At 26.8% G+C, this 19,796-nt stretch overlaps 2 protein-coding genes across 8 annotated transcripts in view; one reads left to right on the plus strand and one right to left on the minus strand.

Moving 5' to 3' along the window:
• The window catches only part of LOC103573089 (transient receptor potential-gamma protein), a 136,640-nt gene that overhangs the window by 28,786 nt on the left and 88,058 nt on the right, over positions 1 to 19,796 (minus strand). For 4 of the 7 annotated variants that reach the window (XR_008403836.1, XM_008551980.1, XM_008551962.1 and 1 more), the window contains one exon: positions 1,134 to 1,186. Coding sequence is in view for 5 of the 7 variants with exons in the window: in XM_008551980.1 (XP_008550202.1) it covers positions 1,134 to 1,186 (53 nt within the window). In the remaining 2 variants the exon portion in view is untranslated. Of the gene's footprint in view, positions 1 to 1,133; positions 1,187 to 13,289; positions 13,642 to 19,796 lie in introns of those variants that run through there. The other 3 variants (XM_008552007.3, XM_008551998.1, XM_008551990.2) reach the window with 3 other exon arrangements.
• LOC103573080 (probable tyrosyl-DNA phosphodiesterase) lies at positions 16,223 to 18,631 on the plus strand. The gene is made up of 3 exons (XM_008551950.3): positions 16,223 to 16,390; positions 16,471 to 16,569; positions 16,636 to 18,631. Exons 2-3 carry the CDS (start codon positions 16,485 to 16,487, stop codon positions 18,321 to 18,323), a joined length of 1,773 nt encoding a protein of 590 aa, XP_008550172.1. The 5' UTR covers positions 16,223 to 16,390; positions 16,471 to 16,484; the 3' UTR covers positions 18,324 to 18,631.

A 19,796-nucleotide genomic window follows, 5' to 3' on the forward strand; every position in this document is an offset into this window, starting at 1 on the left:
AAATCACTAATCATTAATTGTTGGCTATCAATTAATTGAATGAAAAGTGTTAAGTTTGATTATGTTGAATTATGATGGTCCATTGCTGTGATTTAAAATTAATAATTTTTTTTTTTTTTTTTTTTTTTTCAATTTCAACTTCAACAATTGAGTGGAAATTTTTCGTACATGTAGAAAAAAACTACGTTTATAAATTTTTGATAAATATTATTACTTTAACCTTGTCGAGTGTTTAATATCTAACATGTCTTATTCATTCGAAATGAAAATAAGCCAGGATTGTAAAAAAAGAAATAAAATTTCTAAAATAACAATACAGAAAACACACATACACAAGTTCTTTTTTGCAAATTTTTTCCTAGAAAATAGAGTGAAAAGAAGGCGAATTAATTTTCTATTTTTACTAAATCCTCTATTGCATCAATGGTATCCATTGGCCAGCATATATATCAAAGATATCGGACATGCTCAACTAAACGTTTAGAAAACTTTAATAATTATGATAAACAGTAGATAAGTTTTATAATTATCTTTTCTGAGTTTCTAACGTTTTTGTGAATAATCTATTACACCAATGACGCAAGGTAATTATGTTCAAATACATGATAACTGATTTGTAACTGATGTCATTATACATACAGAGATTATTTTTGACGTTACTGATCACCAAAAACTGTTCAATACATCTATATTTATAAATAGAGATATAGAATTATATGGAATGATCGAGTATCGGTCTTTTACTTTATGTCATAAATATAAACCCAAATATTAATTTGATCTTTTGATTTCATAATTTTACGCTGATGCTAACAAAATTTCAATGGACTTGAAAATCTTTTTTCAAATCAATTTTTGATCGAGAAATTTTGAGTTGTTCATAAACACGTTCAAAAAAAACTTAATTCACATAATAATTAAAAAAGTTCGTCTCTAGATTCAAATTGACAATTAATATATTTAAATTTTTAAAAGCTTAAAAAATTTAAACTCCAATTCCTACAAAGTATTGAATTTTCAAAATCAATATGGCCGACGCTTATTTACTACTTTTTTGATTAATTTTTTCTAAACGAAATGTTTATCGAACACTAAAATTATAAATTATATATAATTAATATAATTGACTCTACCTGTACTCACCGATCTCCGGTACGTTCCTGTCATAACTGGTCCTTGATAAAAACTGAAATAAATAAATAAAATTAATGAAAAAAAAAACTAATATTTATTTTATTAAATGTTTCAATAAAACGGTTATTGGTTTGGTTATAAAAAATATTAAGTACTATAAGTAAATTGTAAATTTTAAGTGATTCAATTTAAAAAGTAATTTATTTATCAATAAAAAATCAAGTGTAAGTAATTTGTTTTCCTTTATTTTTCATTTAGTTGTTTTAAATTTTTTAAAAATAGAATCAATTCCAAGCGATTAAATCTCATTGCTGAAAACAATGCGGCGTGTAATCGGTTAGCCGGAAGTACTCCCACGACGGTCAACAGTCGTTTATTTGAAAATAGAAATCGATTTCCCGTGGAATTTCCGTGCTATTCCAAAGAGATGCCTGAAGATAATTTATTATCCCGACTATTATAACCCATTTCCCTGTTTCTCTCGGATCGTATACATTACCAACATTTTTTTTTTTTTTTAAATAAATCAATTAATCATTTCATAAATCACTCGGGCAATAAAAAATATTTAAATAATCATTGGACGGGTTTTTACTCCAAATTGAATTATTTATTTAATTAATTTGTGTAAATTCAATTACTATAATTTTTTTTATTCATTAAATTACTTAAAGTAATTAATTAACTTGATAGTGGTAAAATAATTAAAGGCGAAAAAATTTGAGTGGCATAATGGCGATGGCATTTGCAATTCTCTGGAGATCGCAAGACCTCGGGATCTAAATATATCAAGTGAATATATATTTACAACCATGGGCAAGTAAATAAATATGAAATGAGGGTGAATAAAAAAATTTAAAAGCTAATGTATTGTAAGAAAATACTTTCCGAGATAGAAAGAATATATATCATGAGCGTAAAGATAAATAAATTGGGTAAATATTGAGGTGATTTTGAATCCACAAGAAGAAGCAACGGATATTGGGGTTTAGTTTGATTTTTATCGGGTGAAATAACGTGAAAAATAAAACAGAATAAATGAAATAAAATGAGGATCGACCTTGTGAGTTGTTGAGGGAAGCAAAAAATCTGTATTTGAGATCACATCTGCCCTCAGTTGATATCTTCTTCACTTTTTTTTGTTCAATCTACTCGTTTTCCTGTACGATGACCCAATAAAGTTCGCTCGCCTCTTTTTCTTTCCGCCCAAAAGTCAAGATTATTCGTATAAACGTTTACTTTCCACTTTATTTTTTTTTCTATCTGCGAGATCTCGAAAATAACGAGTAAGAATTTATTTTTTATTTTCATTATTTTGCACCTTTTGTGCTGAACTGGACTTGTAAAAAATTTTTTTTCGTTTAAATATTTTGATGAATTATACTTTTTTAGGTTGTTATATATTTTTCATTGAATTTTTTAGCATACATTTAATTTTAAATAAATTAAATTAAACCGCGTGTTTTTGTTTGATGTATAAATATTTTTAAAGTTTATAAAAACGAATTAAATTTTTTTTCCCATGATATTGATTTATGTTAAAAAGTCAAAAAGAACTTTAAAGTAGATATTTCATCCGAGAAAGTTTTTTAAAAAAATTTCTTATCATTTTTCTTAAAGTTATATCTTTTTGAAAAGTTTGTAATTTTATTTCTTATCAGTAATAAATTTTTTATTTTGTTGACATATAAATTGTACGGGTGTTTATTGTATGATATTATTATTATACTGTCGAAAGTAAAATTATGTAATATTTAGTGAGTATTAAATTATATGAATTTTGAGTTTAATATACATATATATATTGTAAGTAGAATGAAGGTAAATTTAAATGGGTTAACTCGTGTTTAATCATTTGAAAAGTCATAAAAACTTTATTAAGACTCATATACACATAAATATATACAAATATTTGTACATATGTATGTTCACGAATTCATATAGATGTAATTTTGACTACGAAACTTTTATTCTGCAAGCGTTTCAATTTGTCTGAATAAGATGCTCTCATGTAATAGACAAAATTAATTTTTAAATAAATTAAATTATTTTGGGCATATTCACAACAAATTTATAAAGAAGTGTTGAAAAAAAAGTAATTCAAAAACTATCTGTAATATTTTTGTAAATTTTATAAACTTCAGGGACATTTTAGAAAATTTTTGAACTGTCAAAAACTTTCCGGAAAAATTTGTGAATTTGCTGCATTGTGCATTTTGACAATGCATTAATAATAATGATAATAATAATAATAATAATAATAATAATAATAATAATAATAATAATAATAATAATAATAATATTAAAATTATTTCAAAATATATATTTATAAATATCTCAGAAATTGAAATGCGTAAATATTTATGTAGTGAAAAAATAAATAATATTTAAGAAAATTGTGAAATAAATATGTAGTCAACAAAAGTGTTAATGTCACAAGCATAATAGCTTTAGCATAAATAATGGGGTAGAATCTTGCAGAAGACATGAAATTCAATATAATGGATCCAGAAAGCTTAGAACAGAACGCCTTTCATTATCTTTAATCCAAACAATCGTAATGCGTATGTATATATGTACATTATCATCATCCATATGTGCATCCGTGTATATATAAATAGATATGTATGTGAATATATACTTTGGTATGTATGTATATATGTTTGAGATAAGGATATGTGGATAATAGAAAGAGAGTCAAGTATACCACCCGTTGTGCGTTTAATTGTGGCCTAATTATAACACGCCCTCACACTTCTCGAGTACTCACACAAACTTACAAAGTGCTCTATTCTCTCTCACCTTAATTTAGCTATATGTATACATACAAAATTTATATACACTTGCATACTCGGATATAATAGCAAGGTCGAGGCTTATAATAGGTCGGAGTTTAAATGAAAAAAAAATTTTGAAAAGTCGTTATTAAAAGTTAATTTTTCAATTCAGCCTTTTATATTTTATTATTTATATAAAAACTTATTTCCTTCACTATCATTTTATTTATTAATTATCACAAATATTAATGGAAGCTCCAATAAATTGATGCTGTCAAAAATAATATTTTGTTTACCTTTTCATCAGAATTTATTTATTCGCGTTTACTATTTAAATTATTTTCGTAATAAAATGTTTGCTAAATAAATTCAATTGATTTTATAAATTTTATTTATTTGTTTAGTTATATAGGTGACATCTTACTAACATTTTCAGTTCTCAATTTATCATTTTTGATCATTCACATATATATCTATTTGTATAAATAAAGATTTTATGATAAAAAGTCATAGCGAAATTTCACAAAACATAAATTTAATTTTTATTTAAAATTTGTACCCATAAAAAAAGGATTGTTGCCAGAAATTTTCACTACTTGTACCCAGAAAAAAATTTTGCATTGTGAATTGACTACAATAATGTTTTTTAAATGACAAAAACCTTTTCTAAGGGCGAGAAAAAATTTCTCGCGCCAAGAAATCCTATTTTATTTAGTGTAATTAGTAAAAAAATTGAATAAAGTGTAATTACTGTAATTGCAAATAGAGATTGAGAGTAAAAGAAATAAAAAGTATGTTAATAAGTGAGTCGTTAAAAGATTTAATTGTCTAAAGAATGTTTACTACTGTACTTTACAAATAAAAGTGTTTAACAAGTTCTTAGTGGAGATAATAAAAAAGGTAAAAAGTAAAAAAGCTTGATGTTAATAATGATAACAATAGTGATTATTATTATTATTATTGTTATGATAAATAAATAAATATGATAATAAAGATAAGTATGAAGATAGATGACTTAAGAGAGTGACAGAAGACTGTGCGGCGCCAAATTAAATGGAGTGTTCGTGAAGTGTCTGCCTGAGTCCACGTAAAAGAGAAAATAATAATGACGGTAGAACACATTTATTCTAACGCTTAGTGCACGGAGATGACATTGACGTTAATGAATTGTAATTTTGCTTTCTCTTTTTATCTACCTCTTTATCTTTCTTTGTTTTCACCCACGCTCATTGCGTAGTTGCGACTAAAATCCTACAATATTTTTTCGCTGAAGACAAAACAGTTTTTTTGTTCTAAAGTCAATCATCGCCATTTTCTAAGTAATTTATCATTTTTTAAATTTTAAATTCTGTCGATTTTTTATATTAAAAATTTTTAAAAATTCAATTCATTTATTACTAATAATATTTCTATGGAAATTAAAATATTAATTTTTAGAAAATTTTTTATTAAAAATAAAAAAAAAAATATTTTTTTTTTTAAATTTCAAGTTCAATGTAAATAAAATTTTACTGTTAAGAAATTTGTAGTTGATTTATATGAATAAGAGATGGTAGTTTTTCCCGCCAGACATAAAAATTAAGACGCGAGCTGCTACCCAGTTTTTAATTATTTTTACGAACAGTAATAACAGAAAATTAAAATACTAATTACGAAGCATTAAAGTGAAATATTTAGTAATAAATATGAAAACCTTTTTTCATTTACGAAAGTTTTTATTTCTATATAAAATTTTCTTTTACTTCAGATGTAAAATATCCATTTTTTACTCTCATATTATTTTCCTAAAAGTGAAACAGACAAAAAGATTTAAAACAGACAAATAATAAATCGATTTTTACAACAAAGCATCAACGACACTCAAAGAGATGAAATGTTGATTTTAGTCATTTATTATTTTTTTATACTATTTCTCTACTTTGCTTTCAATCAACATTTCATATTTTTTAATTTATGTTTTCTGATACTCATTCTCTATTATATAGATTTTTTTACAATATTTTACACAGATATAGGTCATTTAAAATTTCACGAGCTGACTCAGTGATCTGTCGAATCGAAGGAATTGATGCCAGTTTAAAAAAATAAAAAAAGGCAAATGAACGAACGAGCAATGAAGAGAAATAGATTGCGCACGACAAATCGCGAGAGGACATGATATGATATCGAGAGAAAGAGATAGTTGAGGATATGGATGAAGGGAATAGTCATCAACTCTGGGGTCGCCCTAAATCCCTGGACACTCACCCAAAATCCGCGATAGATCATATGATGTTTGCTATTCGGATTATATCCGCCAGAATTTCAATTTCTGTACAACCAAAAAACTTTTATATCTTATTTTTTAAAACTAAAACTGTAAGAAAAAAAAAAAATCCCAACTTAAACTTTTATTTTTTACAATCAAGCCACGTAAAAAAAAAAAAAAATAAAATTGTAGTAAATAAAAAGCAAATAAAATAAAATAAAATAAAATGGTTAACAATCAGAAATAAAAAATATATTTATAGCAAATAAGTGGCACGTGTAAATTTTTTTTTACTGTTATACAAGTGAAATAAAATAAATAATAAAAATAAAAAAATTTAATAGGAAAATTTTTGTAAGAGTGAAAGAGAAAGAAGATGAAAAAGGGATAAGGGAAAAAAAGAGGAAGAGAAACAGAGAAAAAAAGAGTTTGAAAAGCAATGAAATCGTATAACGTACAGGTCTCGTAATACGACGAAGCAATTACACGCTTTAGAGAGGAATCGGTAGTCGAATACTCGAATGAGAGAGAAGTTTTCAATCCCTCAACAACTTTTCCCAATTGCCTATCCTCCTATTCCTGTTTCTATTCCTTTGCACATGGTTTATATAACTTATACTACTGCTAATGCTATACATGTATATATATATATATATATAAATGTATTTGTGAGTTAAAGTATATCAAGTAGGAGAAGAGTTAGTTTTCTTTTTAAACCTTATAGAGTAAAGTAAAAATGCGAAATAAAAATAGGGATGACGTCATTCGATAACACTTTATAAACACGTTTAAAATTATTTGCGTATAAATATTATGTATATAAAGCGAGATCCCCTAAGTATATGGAGTTGAATTGAGTTTGGAAATATTAAATTTATTTTTTTTTTTAAGTTTCAGAAATTTAAATATAAAAACGGTGAATAAAATTATTTGTAATTTTTAAAAGACAAATATTATTTAATAGTTGTTTCATATACAATAGGACCTCGTTATAAGACTATTAGTTTCTCTCAAATTATTACGGTACCTCGTTTATAAAAAAGACACCAAATAGTCTTATAACGAGGCCCGACTGTTCATTTAATGGAAATTAGTGAAATTTAAAATAAAATTCTGACTGAAAATGAGATGTAAATTATTGATAACACCTTTTAGAAAATCAAATTTTATATGAAAAATTATGATAATTTTCTATATAAGTTCAGTAGTTTGAATAGAATTTAAATTTGAAGTAAATTTTCATAAATGTAGAAATTTTTACTTTCCTAAAACTTCAAATAAAAATTCTGGTTAAAATATCAAAATTGAAAAAAAAAATTACTCTAGATAAATTTATGGAAAATTTAATCCTTTACAAAAAAAATCATACTGATTTTTATATTAAATTCAATAATTAAGTGGGAATTTAAAATTCAATGTCATAATTTATACTAGAAACATAAACAAAAATAAAAAACAAACTTTTTAAAAATAAAACTACACGGGCATCGAATAAAAGTGTATTGACAGCAATATATTTCCATGATGTTAAAACCCAGGGATTGACATACGACAAACTTGAGTTATATCGACTCGCATTTAACGACTTTTTAACAACTTAATTTATTTTTTTACTGCAATAATTTATTTAGATCGGATTTTGTTGCATCAAAAGCTCAAAATTTATGTAAAAAAAAGGTCATTTGGCATCCGGATTGGAAGTAGATTTCTATATATATATATATATATATATATATATATATATATATATATATATATATATATATATATATACAATTTAATAATAACCTATCAAAAATTTTCAAAAATATGAACAATGGCATTACCAGCATAACCACATGAGTCAATTAAGTGACTTTGAACCCTTATTAAAAGTGGAAAAATTATCGTAAAACAAAAAATAAAAAAGTAGGATTTTTCGTTATTTTTGGAATTCCAAATATCCAACATTTCTAAACGAGTTCACCGATTTTGCTCATCTTCGAACTTAACCGTGATAATCGTTCATAGAATAAGTGTGCCAAGTTTCATTTAGATCCGTTAAAAATTGTGGCCGCTATCGTCGCAACATGGCGCGTTATATTACATATATATTACTTTTGAACCAATAGTATTTTTGGAACCTGCTCGATAAATTATGGTAGATTATGAGAAAATTCTTTTAAAAATCCACCATGAGGACAAATGCAAAAGATAGATTTCTATGAAATCTACTAAAAAAATCTTATACCTATCCAAGATTTTTTTAATACTCTAATAGAAATAAACAGTAACGAGAATGATTTTTCACTTTTAATTTTATCAATATTTCAATATCTGTCTTTGAAAAATCAAGAAAATATAAGTAGGATTGAGTAGAATGATTGAATTAATTGAGAGACATGTCAAGAATAGAGTCAGTGACGTCATGGAATAGGTTATAAAGTAATACCAAGTTATAGACTCGTTTTAATAATAAGCTCGTACTATACTCAGAAAAATAAATTTAATATTTACTACAGTTACTCTCTATTTGATATTCCTATTATTAAATTAACTCATTATTTTTTAAATTTTTTATTTATATATTGATTAATATTTGTCATGTATTCATGCATATATGATTAATAAATTGAACATGACAAGCAAATAACCGACTTGATTGAAAATCATTCGAATCCGACAATAGCAGCCAATACATCATCAGGGTTTTATATATATATATATATTTTTTTTTTTCGCAATTAGTAGTCCACAAAATTATAATTTTAAATATTCATGGACATAAAGAGTTTACGTTAAAATCTGATGAGTTTATTATCGTGTCACGGCTTATTGAAAATAGAGAACGGATTATTGTTTTAATTTTAACGTGGGAAATTTAACGTTGTGATAGAATCATATAATCAATTCTGACCTCGATCAAATATCGATCGTAAATATGTCGTTTTTAGTTATAGTCATTTTTATGTCATGTTTAATTTATTTATTTTTATTATGAATATATATATATTATATATATATATATATATATATATATATATATATATATATATATATGTATATATATTTTATAATAGATGTATAAGCAATAATTAATAGATAAAAAATGTTTTTATTACTCGTGTCAGTAGTCATAGGATATTTTATGTCAGACAAAAATTTTTTTGCTAATTATTAACGGGTTGGTAATTATGAAATTAATTATGGTGATATTGGTTGTTAATTTTATGTTTTAATTATACAAATAAAAGAGAGAGTAATATTTATTTTTAATAATAATTAAAATTATTTGTTTGTGGTAAAATAATAATGGCGACGTGGGAGGCAGATGAGAAACTTTTTTGATAAAATAATAAAAAAATTTTATTTAAAATTCATATGGTACCAAATTGAATTGGAATTAAATTATATTTTTCTATTTTAAACTGTCTATGATGGAAATAATTGACTTTGGAGACTTTTAACTTTTTTTTTTAACAGAAATGGATTCGAGATTGCTGGAGAATTAGTTTAGAGTTACGCGTTGGACTAAAAATCGAGATAAAAATTTTAAAAGATTAATTTTTTTTTATTTTATTAATTTTTGGATGTTAAAATTAATTGACGCGTACATGTAGTTTTTTTAAATGATTGGGATTAAAAGTCTTTTTTTTTTTTCTTTTTTTTTTTTAACAGGAAGCTCTCCCTTTTTTTATTTATTTACGTCAAGTTGTTGACATACTGAACGATAAAGATTAATCTTTTAAAATAATTTGAAAATTTTTTTTAAAACGCATTAATAAAAAAAAAGCAGATAATAAAATTTTCAAAAAATTTTTTCGATTATAATTAATTTTTAATTACAACTAAAATAATTGAAACACTGATGCGTTGAAAAAATTTTTTTTACGATCATTACCTAAGTTGATCTAAAGATTAAAAAAAAAATGATTTGTCAATTTTTCCGACAGGTAATCAATTAACAAGAAACTTAAAAAAGACAAAAAAAGTTAATTATAAGTTGTAAGAACACTTGAAGCAAGTATTGTTTTAATAAAAAAAAAAAAAGAAAAGTTTAAAAAGATAAGGTTGGAATAGTCAAGTGACACAAGCATATGAAGAATGCCGAGTCTGCTGATATAAGAAAGAAGAAAGTTTAAAAGAAAGAGTGAGAGCTTGCGGGGGTGTAAAAAGTCGGAGCGATCGAGTAGATAGGTCGAGTTGAATTACTTGGCGTTTGCTTGATCGAGCGCGCTGGGGTTGCATTAATTTTTGACCTCAATTCTCGCCCCTCGGCCCTCGATAAATACATATACATACATAAATATATATATATGTATATAAATATATTCTGAAAGCTATTTCTAGAGCAACGTACGATACAAGATAGTGTGATGTGAATGGGAATGTGCGATGGAAGTTAAGTCAAGTGAAAGGTGCGATGGGAATCTTGCCGATAGCTACGCGCGTAACTTCAAAGCTCTGCCAGTCAAGTTTCACTGATGTTCTGGTATTAATTTTATGGATGTTACTCTCACATATATATATGTATGTATGCATGTGTGGGTATGTTTGAGTAAAGAATTTTATTGATGATGATGCGTCATAAAATCATGAGAACTGTCTGATTATCTCTAAACATGTCTACTGAACTTAAACTGATTTGTTTTAAATAATTTGATTTAATATTTCCTCACTATTTTATTATTAACTGAGTAAATAGTGCTGAAATATATTTCAATGACTCAGTTATTTACTCGACCTAATTTTTAAATATCTTATTTTTTATTATTTATATTTAATTTAAATGGATCGGAAAGTTTGTGGCTGCATAGCAGGAGTAATGCAAATAATTTGAGGTAATAGTTTGTATGTGATATTAAATCCTAAGGAAATTAATCGACTAATTCAGTAGCATAGCACGGAAGTCAGAGTTTTGATGAAACGGATGTACGAGGTCTCATATCAATCATCTCGGCAGTTATACATTTACAGAGTCCGAAGATTAATTAAATGACTAAAATTAACACGATTAAATGAATCACGATGACAATGTCAAATTACTGTTATTTTTGTTAACAGAAAAATTATATACATATATATTTTATGAAGCTGAGCTTATATAATATTCATTATAATTTCATTAACGTTAATTTTTTTTTACTTTTAATTAAGAAAAATTTCATAATTAATGTGATAAATAATTAATTTTAATAAAGAGTAAAACAAATTTTTAAGAATATTTTTATGTTTGAATTTTTTATTTATTTACTCGTTTTTTTTTTTTTTTTTTTTTTTTTTTTTTTTTTTTTTTTAATTTGAAAAATTAATTAGTAGTAAAATTAGCAGTTTTAAAAATACTGAGCTTTATTTAATTAATTTATATCCGGCTCTTACTAACCATCTTTTTTAAATTTCTGTTATCTAAAATTTAAATCTTGCTAATTAATTTTTCAACAGAGGAAAAATGTCAGCTGAAAATTTTGAAAAAAAAAAATTTATTTCATAAATTTTTTTGTGAAAATTTGAAGAGGTCATTTAGTCCCAGCAATTTATAAAAATCTATCAAACGATTTTAAACCATAAAATTTATTAGAATAGTTCAAAATCCAAAGTTTAATAAAAAAATTTTTTTTTAGAAAATTTTGAAGTGTCCGTTTTGCACGAAGTTTCCAAATAATTCGATAATTAATGAAATTTTTACGATAAAATAAATAGATCTGGTGGTAAATTGATAGATTATTGGTATTGATGAGCACGAGCGAGTCTGATCAAACAACGAGATCAACTACTACACAACACTATGCTACTAGTATTGCTTCTACTACACCAACTACTACAACTACTACTACTACTTGTAGTATTTCCATTACTATGTACATGTACGTACTATATATTAATACAACGACTATAATATACTGATAGCGTTCTACAAGTACAAGTGTAGGCAGATGCAACGAACCACGTCTCGAATGTAAATTTGAGGATTCTCTATCAGGATGGTGAGCAAGCGAGATAGTAAAATTAAACTCACAATTGGGGTAACTGCTGAGATTCACTTGGCGATGTTCGATCGCATGGAAATACAGAAAACGAGGATGACAAAGATGATAAGGAGGACAACAGGCTCAAGACGAACCCAAGACTGAGACAGAGTAAGAGTAAGAGTCAGAGAGAGTGAGACAGTGAAAGATGTAAATCAACGAATGGTAGAATGGGAGAGGACGTAAACTACCGATGCAAAACGCAAGACGGTAGCTTTCGAAACACGGCTATTTGTCTAAGTACGTCGATGAAAAGACGTCGTAACTTGAAGTGCATTCATCAGCGATGAGCGAATCTATGCAGATGTTATCGGGATAAAAAAATTTTTTTATTTTTATTTGATGAATAAAATTCATGTTTACTGAGATTACTCTTTAAAAATAAATAATTATAAAAGCGGTTAATTTATACAATTTAAAATGTATACTTTTCGTATTTTGTATTGTTATTTTTAATTACGTTTTAATGTAAATTAATAGCCGTTGACAGTTAAATTTAATTTATGTTTGTAACTCGGGTTTAATTGCTAAAACAATTTATACTAGTAGTCAAAAAGTTTGTTATTGTAGTTCGTCAAACTTTAACGTGTTACTAAAATAGATTAGATATTATGTATGCTCGATCCGCTCTGATGAGTTTTAGGAAAATTAGTTTGTAATTTAAAATAAAAAAAATTACTGTGATTTTTTATTTTTTTTCAGCTCAATACTTACTCTTTATCAAAAGTCATTTTATACTTCATTGAATAAATAAACTATTCAAATTAAAATTTGCCGCGTAAAATTCTTCTTTTTTTTTATTTAATTTATTCATTGATTTTTAAAAATTAGAATAAATTTTTCGATGAAAGTTTTTAATCATAAATTTAATTACGAATTTAATTTTTCAAACAAATTTGCAAAAAGCGTAATAATTTGTATAAAAAAAATTTATTATTTTTTTATTAAATAATTAAATTTCTTTTTTGGCGCGAAATATTTTCTCATTTAAAAAATTTATGACTAACGATTTGATAAATAAATACTTTGAGTAATTAAAAAAAAATTAATTAATTAAATAGTTGACTGATTACGTTAAATAAAAAAAATATATATATATATATTTTGATGAATAATTAAAATCACCTTGTCTTGTCGACATTTTCTCGCAGCGATTGATCTTGACTGTTTCCTTAACGCCTCCAGAGATACTGATTAACTGGAACTTTAAGTTTTTTTAAGCTTACACCCAAAGTATCACACACTAATCACACGATTAACTGAGCCAGAAAGTTGTCATCGTGAAATAATAAAACTTTAATCCTTTACATAAGACTCAAATAACGTATGTATATATTTATAAATTTATCAACAATAAAAAACCATAAAAATGGAAAAAAAATTTGACAATTGGCGGTTTTTTGCGTATCTTTGTCTATGAAAACACGAAAGCTCGATATGAGCTTGCAAAGTAAACAGACGTACTCGAGTGAATGCAAAGCCGGTTGGGCGGAGACTGAGAAAACTGAGGCGTCGCGACGCTCAGCGTCTCTCCCACCTTCACATGTCGTCTCTTTTTCGGTTCATCACAATATGTTATATGTATTTCACATATATTTGACATCTATATATATATATGTAAGTATATACTTTTCTTTTAGTGTATACCGTCATTGGATTTTACTTCACTTTACTTCCATGTTTCCTTTACTTGTCTTCATGATCACTTGTCAACATAACGTTCTGTTCAATTCCACTTAAACTAGATATGGAACGTGACGAATATAAAGCAAGATCACTATTTTAAATATTTTTCTATGCTAAAAAATTTTAATGATAATAAAACTCGAGAGATATTTAAAATTTATATTTCATGTGATACTGAAATTACTTTTTTTTCTTTAATAAAACTGATCACTTTCATTAATATCATTGTTAATATTTTTTGTGAGAACGTGAAGAAAAAAATTGATGGCAGTCATAGAAAATGAAAGTAAAAAAATATTAATAAATATTTAATTAATAAATAAAAATGTTTTATCACTTTATTAATCACAAAGGTATGAAATTTTTTTCTTGCTGGACTTGTGGTCCCGAGAGAATTTTTCGATGATCGTGCAGAAAAAAAAATTAATAATGCTTTTTGTAATTAAATGTGATCACGATAATTATATTATCTTATTAACATTTTTATTATCATTTCATGACTTTACCTTTGGTTCGAGAGTTTAGTGAAGAATTTTTTTATTTTAATTTTGAGATTTGACTATTATTTTTTTATTGTATTTTATTATAATTAATGGAGGGGCAGTAAAAACTCGTTTTTTTCCTCGTCGTGCTACTAAACTTCTCGCTGATATTGAAAGAAAATAAAATTAATTTTCAGTTCACAGAAAAGTTGATCATCTTACTTTCCACTCTAGGTGCGTAAAATACCATTAATTTCAAGCATTTCTATTTAAAAAAAAAATAGCTATGGTAGACCTAATTAGTGACAATAATTTTGATTTTAGTATTTAATTATTGCTCTATAGCTTATTTCTGAATCTTTAAATTCTTCTGAGAGCAGTCGAATATAAAAAAAAAAATAATTATTATTTCTGAAAATTGAAACATTTCTGCTACTTAAAAAATAAAAAATAGATCTACTTTCTTTCTAACCGTAGACATTAAATAAATTTTTTCTTTATTTCCAATTTAATCAAATTATCCATTCCGGTGTGAAAAAAAAATTGTATACTCGCCACAAGAGGATAATAAGACATCGTAACCGCGTTTTCGTGACCACCACTTTCGGGTCGGGTGATAATATTACGCGGGTCACAATTTTTTGTAAAAATTTGTAAAACTAGTAAAAAAAAAAATTTGGTAAACTAAATTTTTTTTTCAAAATGTAGTATTACATTGAAAAATTATCCGTTACTCTCAGCTTAGTACACAACGACCTCTTTAATTATCCACTTCGATAAAACTTTATACTTTTTGAATAAATTTTCCTGCATACATAAAACCCTTAATCAGTTTTGGTAAAAGGACATCTATTTAAGCTTAAAGGTCTGAATTTTATAGGTCTGCTGTATTATACTATTTAGTCCTTGTAATTAGTATAAAACAATTAAACTCTTTGCAAATAGTATTTGAAACCCTTACACATTTGGGACTTGATTTACAAACGGATTACCAACGAATAGATTTAATAGTAAAGCTCTAAAGATATGGATTAGAAATTCTACTTGTAAATATACAAAGCTACGATAGTCCAGATATGCAAATACAAATTACTTTAATTAATAATATTTTTCAAAGCGAATTATTTAAACGTAACGTGAGTTCAAATAATTATTTGAGTTTTTTTTTCGGTCAGTGAAAAAGTTGATTTAAATTTCAATAAATTTTGACAACCATGTCATCGTCAGGTGATGTCTGAAAAATATCGAGTTGTACGGATAGTCTTTTTACAAAAAAAATATTTGAATATTCACTTTAAAAAATCAGGTGTCAATTTTCAGAGAATATGCATTTTATTTCAATTCAAATTCACTCCGTCATTTGGAATTCCGAAGTTTTGAAAAAAAAATTATTCTTCACACGAAGTAAATAAGGAACTTTTTTTTCACCGGAGTGATTTCGGAGTATCGTTGATTTTATTTCAGTCCGCATTCACTCCGATCCCGAGTTTTATTGTTAAAATCCTTGGAAAATTTCATATTATTGAAGCGCTGTTTAAAATATTGTCTTTTTTTGATAAAATTGCAGTCAACTGGACTCGATCCGAGTACCTTGTGATCATTAGTCGATACTGCGCAAACTTACAACAATCGTGTCGGTTTATATATAAATTTTGTAAACTAAAGTTCAATAAATAATAATTTATACAAAAATTAGTAACGAAGTCATAAATATATTTTTTATATTTCGATGACTCAAAACCGATTCTCTGAACGGTGAAATTTAATTTCAACAACAGGAATATAACTTTTTTTCCTTACCGACTAATAACATTTTTCGACGGAAGGAAAGATCGCGAGCACGATTTTGAGCTGTGATAATACAACTCTCTTTATTATCAACGTAAATAAAGTAATTGTATTTTGATACTTATATTTTATTGCTTTCAAAATATTTAGTAAATTATGTAACTAAAACACGTGTGTAGAATAATTTATTTAAATATTTAGTTTGTAAATTATAATTTTACTAAAACATTGGAAATTAAACTGTGATTTACATAAATATAAACGTCAATGGTCAGTAATTTTATATTTTAACCTCGAAAAATCATTCAAAACTCACTAACATCTGTCATTAATTATTCACTTATTTGCAGAAAATAAACAAACAATGGATTCAAAAAAACTCTGCCCATTTAAAGAAAAATGTTACCGAAAAAACCCAATTCACTTTGAAGAAATGTCGCATCCTCACCGTAAGTATTTTGTTTTTTACTAAAAAAATTAAAAAATATCTTAATCTGAATAAATATAACTTTTAGTGGAAAAGTTATTGAACGGACAGCTGACAGGGGACATAAATTTGCCACCAGATTTAGAATTCGATTGCCCAGACCGTTCGGAGCTCGTGGATCAGCTAAAAGTACTCCAGCTGACACTTCGTAAAAAAAAACCCAGCGAAAACCCATCAGCGGTTATAGAAACTAAACAGGCATTGAAAAGAGTTTCGGAGCCATCGACCAGTTCCGCAACAAAGAAATCTAAAGAAAGTTCAAGTCCCAAAAAAACTTCCTCCAAAGAATCTCTCCCAGCTGGTAAATCTATTTTCGATGCATTCAATTCCTGTACCGCAGACAAAGCGCGCATTGAAGTCCGGAATAACGCAATAGAGCGAATGCAAAAAGCAGGCCAGCAGGTTCCGCACCTCGAGCCTATAGGACAGTTTGACCTCAAGTACGCACTCTCAGCACCTTATCATCTTTTTCTAGCATGCGTCCAAAAGGTCCCAGAGACTTGGAGTCAACCCTACAGCGTTACCTTCCCAGAAATTCTTGACATCAGTCTCGGAACGATCGAAGAAAGTCTTCATTTCAACTTCATGGTCGACGTGGGCTGGCTCTGCCTGCAGTATCTCTTCGCTGGGCAAAAAGCCGACAGTCAAATCTTCCTGGGATCTCGGTGCGATGATATTCCTCTGCCTTCAAATATAAAAACTATTAAAATAGAAACTCCCACAGCCTTCGGAACTCACCATAGCAAAGTGTCTGTTCTGAAATACACGAATGGCGGTGCTAGAGTCGTAGTGTCAACAGCAAACTTGTACAGTGATGACTGGGACAATCGTACTCAAGCTGTCTGGATCTCTCCGCACCTTCCCAAGCTAACGGATGAGTCAAACTCATCTGGAGAAGCTCCTACAGGTTTTAAACGCGACTTTATTGACTATTTACGCGAGTACAAAAATCCAGCGCTAGACAAATGGATTTCTTTGCTCCAGACTTTGGATTTTTCATCAGTCAATGTATGTTTTGTAGCATCAGTACCTGGAACTCATCGCAACGCGGCACGTGGTCGATGGGGGCTGCGTAAACTCGCGTCGATTCTCTCTGAGCACGCGGATCCACCAGCAGAAGCTGCTCAGTGGCCCATAGTGGCCCAAGCTTCAAGTATCGGAAGTCTAGGGCCCAATTACGATGCATGGCTCACCCGCGAATTTGTTCCCGCAATGGCCAGTCTCAAATCCCAGGGGCTCAGATCCGCGCCAAATTTCAAATTCGTCTACCCGTCAATTAATAATTTCAAAGATTCTTTTGATATGCGTGTCGGCTGCTGTTGTCTTCCATACTCTAAACGCGTTCACGACAAGCAGCCCTGGCTAAATAAATATTTGTACCAGTGGAAAGCCGGTAACAAGTCACGTAATCGTGCTATTCCACATTCAAAAACCTACATTAGGTTATCTCCAGATTTAAAAAAAGTACCCTGGGCTGTTGTCACCAGTGGAAATTTAAGCAAAGCTGCTTGGGGTTACGGACAAACTTCAACAACTATTTTAAATTATGAAGTAGGTGTTGTTTTTCTGCCGAAATTTTTGTTTAAAGCAAAAACGATTCCTATCAAAGAGCAAGACGATCAAGGAAACCCGGTGTTTCCTCTGCCTTATGACTTGCCTTTAACTCCTTATGCTTCTGATGACGAACCTTTTGTCATGGAGTTCTTTAATGTTTAAGTTTAAAGTTTTATACAACGAAATTTTTATATCATTGCATTTTTCTTCTACATTTAATATTCAAATATTACTTATTGATCAATAAATAATTTATAATTATTTATTACAACTGAGTTTGATAAATTTTTTTTTCATACTTGTATGTTTGCCCAAAAAACCTGATGAATAATTTATGATGCCAAGAAAAAAAATTATTTGATTATTATGGATTTTTTCACTAGATTTCAAAAAAATCTGACAATTGTATTGTTTCCTCATGGTGAATTTTTTAAAAAATTTTATGTCTAGTCATCACGATAGCAGACAATTTTTTCCTGATTTTTTTTTACTTATTCTCTTAATTAAAATTAAAAGTGAATAGCATTGATCTATAAGCACAAAAATAAACATTTAAAATTTAAAAAAAAAAAAAAAACAAAATTTCTTTGCGTTTTTTTTTTTTTTTTTTTTTTTTTTTTTTTTTTTTTTTTCAAATAATTTGATAGCGGAAATTTCTAACACATTGAGATTGCTAATAATTTTTCATTAGATTTTTTAAATACTTCGTTTATAATTTTTTCTAAGAAATCTGAATGTTAGATTGAATTTTTCAAAGACTGCAATTATTATAATATTTTATAATTTTTTTTTAATCATAAAATAAATAACAGTCTGGTTGTTAGTACATGTTTTGTTTTCATAATTTAACAATAGAAATAACTTGATATATAAGTTGTTATTACACTACAAGAGTAATGTAAGTGAAATCAAAATCGTTTTTATTTTCATTTCGCAATAGATGACACACGTTTTATTTGTTTTTTTTTTCTCTGTTCACTACTATTATTATTATTATTATATTTTTTTATGTATTGCTTGGATTAGTTTATGATTTTATTGCTGATGTCTAATTGTCTATACAAAGTTCAGTCGCTAAATTTGTGCAGAATAGATCGTTTTAATTTTAACTTCTCCGCTTGATTTTACTTCCGGTTAAAAAAATTAAGACGTCAACAAAAAATATTTTAAACGGGTTTATTTTTATTCGCGGAATAATTTTAGTGAAATTTTTTTTAATTCATTCGAGACAAGATTGTGGATATTTTTTTTTTTTTTGAAGGCGTAAATAATTTATATAATTAATTATTGTAAATGAAACTCATTAATCTTCTTGTAAATATTTTGATTAATTTGTTAATTTTAATTAATGAATTAAATGATCTAAATAAATCAATTAAAATATTTTGTAATAAATAAAATATTTAAATAAAAGATACGACAATAGAAATTATGAAATCGAAGCATAAATATTTTTAAATATTTATATATAATTGAAATTAATTTTATAAAAAAAAATTTTAATATGAAATATACTAAAAAAGTTTATTCTATAACCGCAAATTAGAAAATTATGAAATATAAATATATACTGTCTACATATTTATGTATATCAAGGTAATTTGTTTTATTAATATTCAATTAAATTAACTAGAT

The sequence above is a fragment of the Microplitis demolitor genome, chromosome 6, assembly GCF_026212275.2.
Source record: "Microplitis demolitor isolate Queensland-Clemson2020A chromosome 6, iyMicDemo2.1a, whole genome shotgun sequence".
NCBI classification, from domain to species: Eukaryota; Metazoa; Arthropoda; class Insecta; order Hymenoptera; family Braconidae; genus Microplitis; species Microplitis demolitor.